Here is a 1,507-nt window from a genome sequence, read left to right as displayed (position 1 = left end):
AGTTATTAGTAAATGTTAACAATAAAAAAAAAATTTACTTCACTTGGGAAAAAATAATTTATGCATTATTATTTGTACATTTGCCCAAAAGCAGTCAAAATGACTTCCTTGGGCAATCTAGTGTTAATTAAATAGTAAGAATATATGAAATGATTAATGCACCGTGGTGTACAGATTTAGGGTAAAAGAACTGAATTTTCCAGCCGTGATTCGCAGCGGTAATCTGGCTCGGCACATAATTACTATCAACAATTTTGCGTCCCTCGGAGGCATGTCGTACCATTCGGTGTCATACGCCGCGTTAATGATAGCTATACTCTAAATAAAAATCATTATCAATTAAAAAGTTGACAATAAATTGAAAAATAATACCTCGGCAGAAAGTTTCTGGCCTACGTAACAATATAAGAACAATTGTAGCATCACGTAAATTACGTAGAGTACCAAAAATAGAAATTGTACAAGCAAGTAATTATTTTCCTCTGTGTCAGCCGGCTGTAAGAAAACAACTCAAAGTATTTTAAATTGAACACCGGAAATGGAGGTACAAAATATGTAAGAGGGAGAGAGAGGCATTAGAAAACGGATAACAAGGAGAGAGCAAATGGCAGAGATTTCGTTTTATTTATATTTCTTCTTGGTATATAAGTTCAGTGTTGATCAAAACTCGTACCATGATCGCTTGGAAACATTGAAAGCACAGTTGAACGGTGCAGCCGAGTATCTGAATCAGAAGCATCTTATTGAAACAATTTTCTGTCATGTCCGCGAATCTTAAATATTTAAATTGAATTAATGATTCTGACAATAAAACACGAATCGATCATTCCTATAATTCTATAATAATTATTAATATAATTATTATAATTAAATCCACACAACCTGTTCAGATATTCGTGTTTCTCAACGATTTTCATAATCCTTCCATTGAAATCCTTCTCGTCGGGACCTCGCAGCTCTTTTAATTCACGTTGCAAGTTCGACAACTGTCCACAAATGTGTAGAATTAGCGTAGCGACGAACGTGTCGACGGCCGTGTAACAAATAGCCGCGTAAAACGCAGCGACGAGCTGAGCCAGCATAGTCAGCTCGTAATTTGGGCTGACGTCGACGTCGTAAGGGAAATAAGCGCGCAACAGCAGACTCTTTCCCTGATATTTCATTGAGAAGAACCGTAGGAATGTGTAAGTGAGCACTACGCTGCAGCAGAGTATCGTGCTCATCTTTACAATCTTCCTGTTGAACCTGGCGATGTTTATCATCGTCACCCATTCGGTCTCCTTGGTCATCGTGAGCCAATCGTTGCTTATGAACTTCAGCAGAGACTTCAATGCTTGGGAGGAAAAAAAACAGGATACCCTTTGATACCCTCAGTTTCCTATTTAACCCTTCGTCTGCGTACCGAGTCGTTTAATTAAAACATCATTTAATATTCTTAACCCTTTGCACTCGAGGCCTTTTGCGCTCGGGCGAACCAGCAACTCGAGACGATTTCGGCTATATGTGC

The 1,507-nt window shown here is 38.4% G+C and overlaps 1 protein-coding gene across 1 annotated transcript; it reads right to left on the bottom strand.

Moving 5' to 3' along the window:
- Nucleotides 1-153: 153 nt before the first annotated feature.
- On the bottom strand, nt 154-1,440 carry LOC113465063 (odorant receptor 67c-like). Its single transcript, XM_026818435.1, has 4 exons — nt 883-1,440; nt 674-773; nt 373-495; nt 154-318 (listed from the first exon to the last, which is right to left on the bottom strand). The coding sequence occupies exons 1-4, from the start codon at nt 1,287-1,289 to the stop codon at nt 154-156; spliced, it is 795 nt and encodes a 264-aa protein (XP_026674236.1). The 5' UTR covers nt 1,290-1,440.
- Nucleotides 1,441-1,507: the final 67 nt, after the last annotated feature.

This window comes from Ceratina calcarata, unplaced genomic scaffold (assembly GCF_001652005.2).
Source record: "Ceratina calcarata isolate Rehan_Ccalc_2016 unplaced genomic scaffold, ASM165200v1 scaffold786, whole genome shotgun sequence".
Lineage (NCBI taxonomy): Eukaryota > Metazoa > Arthropoda > Insecta > Hymenoptera > Apidae > Ceratina > Ceratina calcarata.
This window is presented reverse-complemented; position numbering and strand designations above follow the sequence as displayed.

Coding starts and splice junctions, on each gene's coding strand:
- LOC113465063 (XM_026818435.1), bottom strand. CDS start 1,289: ATGACCAAGGAGACCGAATGGGTGACGATGATAAACATCGCCAGGTTC. Junction 774..882: donor AAACACGAATATCTGAACAG/GTTGTGTGGATT, acceptor TAAATATTTAAG/ATTCGCGGACATGACAGAAA. Junction 496..673: donor AATGTTTCCAAGCGATCATG/GTACGAGTTTTG, acceptor GTTTTCTTACAG/CCGGCTGACACAGAGGAAAA.